At 42.7% G+C, this 2051-nt stretch overlaps 1 protein-coding gene across 1 annotated transcript; it reads left to right on the forward strand.

Moving 5' to 3' along the window:
- Window positions 1-773: 773 nt before the first annotated feature.
- LOC308100057 (kelch domain-containing protein 3-like) lies at window positions 774-1805 on the forward strand (the record flags this gene model as incomplete). The annotated part of the gene is made up of 1 exon (XM_080448957.1): window positions 774-1805. The coding sequence occupies one exon, from the start codon at window positions 774-776 to the stop codon at window positions 1803-1805; it is 1032 nt and encodes a 343-aa protein (XP_080305083.1).
- Window positions 1806-2051: the final 246 nt, after the last annotated feature.

Raw genomic sequence — 2051 nt, forward strand, 5'->3', positions numbered from 1 at the left:
TAACTATCAGGCTCTATATGACACAGTAGTGTAACTATCAGGCTCTTTATGACACAGTAGTGTAACTATCAGACTCTATATGACACAATAGTGTAACTATCAGACTCTATATGACACAATAGTGTAGCTATCAGGCTCTATATGACACAATAGTGTAACTATCAGGCTCTATATGACACAGTAGTGTAACTATCAGGCCATGTTGCTGCAGTGTGTCTGGTGCTACATCATTGTTAACTAGACCCTCCAGAAAAACGCGGGCAAAAGTCCTTGATTATGCGGGCTAATACTCTTGATTATGTGGGCTAAATTCCTTGATTTTGCAATGAAATACATGTTATTTTTTTTTTTTGCGAAATATGGGAAAAGTTGTGAAATAGGCGGAAATATGCGATTTGTACGCTCTGCTGAAAGCTGCATCTGAATGGATGCCAAATAAATGTAAAGCTGCTGTTGCCGTGGGAGTTAAAGTCTTTTTATTTGGCCTAATAGGCCTATTACATTTATTTTCTACAGGACAGGGTCTATTAACAGTTTGGTTTAAATGTGGGTCTCTGACGCCATGTTGATGATGTCATTTTCATGACGTCACTCAGAACAATTTGCCATATTAGGGACTTCAACAGCCAACGGCTTCTTTGATTGGCCAAAACGTATGTGATGTTGCATCAGTGAACCAATATAAGTGCTTGTGCACTCAAAAGGATGCCATTCATTTACACAGAAGGATTTGAGGAATCGTCTTTGATCCCTGGAGGAGCCGTTTGTGAGAAATGTTCTGCTGGACGCTGCATCTGAACAGAGGACCAGAGTTTCACGGTCATGCTGCTGTTGTCGTGGGGGACAAAGTCTACTCGTTTGGAGGGGTCTGGAACATCAACAAGGATCAGATTGATGTTCATGTCTTCAACACAGTGTCTCTACGCTGGAGGAAGTTGACCCCGATGACAACTGGAAGAGGAGAATGTCACCTTGAGGTTCCATCCAGGCGCTGGGGCCACACAGCTGTGCTTATAGAGAATATCGTCTACATCTGGGGGGGTTATGAATATGACACAGAAAAGAACTATAATGTGCTTTATGCATTTGATGTCGACGCCCACAGATGGTTCAAGCCTAAGGTTTCTGGAACTGTTCCAGAAGCGAGGAAGAACCACTCAGCCTGTGTCTTGGGGAAGGTCATGTATATTCATGGAGGATACAGCCATGGAACTGGATTCTATAATGACATGTACAAGTTGGACACCACCACAATGGTCTGGTCTTTAATTAAAACCAGAGGCACTCCACCACTTGTTTCATCATGTCACTCTGCCACCATCATCGGTACAAAGATGTATGTATTTGGGGGCGGATCCTTCTGCAACAACATCATCCGAGTGTTTGACACAGAGACCAACTGCTGGCTGAACACACCTTCTGCACAGCTTCTTCCAGAAGAACGCTGGTATCATTCAGCCTTTACCTACGATGGAGAGTTGTACATATTTGGTGGCAAAACCAGTGATCGGACTACCCTCAATGATCTATGTAAATTCAGTCCAGAGACCTTCTCCTGGAAGAAGGTTGAGCCCAAAGGGAAAGGACCGTGTGGGATGTATAGTATGTGCTGTTGCATTGTGGGAGATCGTGTCATCCTCTTTGGAGGACAAAACACACCTGATGACCTGTACATCTTAGACTTAAGTCCTAGTCTGAAGACATTATGCAAGCTAGCAGTTATTCAGTACGATCTGGACCAATCAGAACTCACACACGACATCAGGTGGGAAGTGGCAGCCATGACAACCAACAACAACAAATAAATAAAATAATATAAATAAGACGGAGTCTTATGAGGGCGTGGCCTGATTTTGATCTCAGACTTCATGTGACCAATCTATTACGTCAGTCACCTATGATGTATCTATGACGTAATGACTCCATATTTGGGCATGGTTTCAGCCCAATCCGACTGCCATTGACTTCCATTATGAAATTAAAGTTGAATGTTTCAAATATAAAAAAGGAAAAAGGGTAACATTTCAGTCTCATCCAAGTTCCATGTAAAC

Source organism: Gymnoscopelus braueri, assembly GCF_963280865.1.
Source record: "Gymnoscopelus braueri genome assembly, chromosome: 14".
NCBI lineage: Eukaryota > Metazoa > Chordata > Actinopteri > Myctophiformes > Myctophidae > Gymnoscopelus > Gymnoscopelus braueri.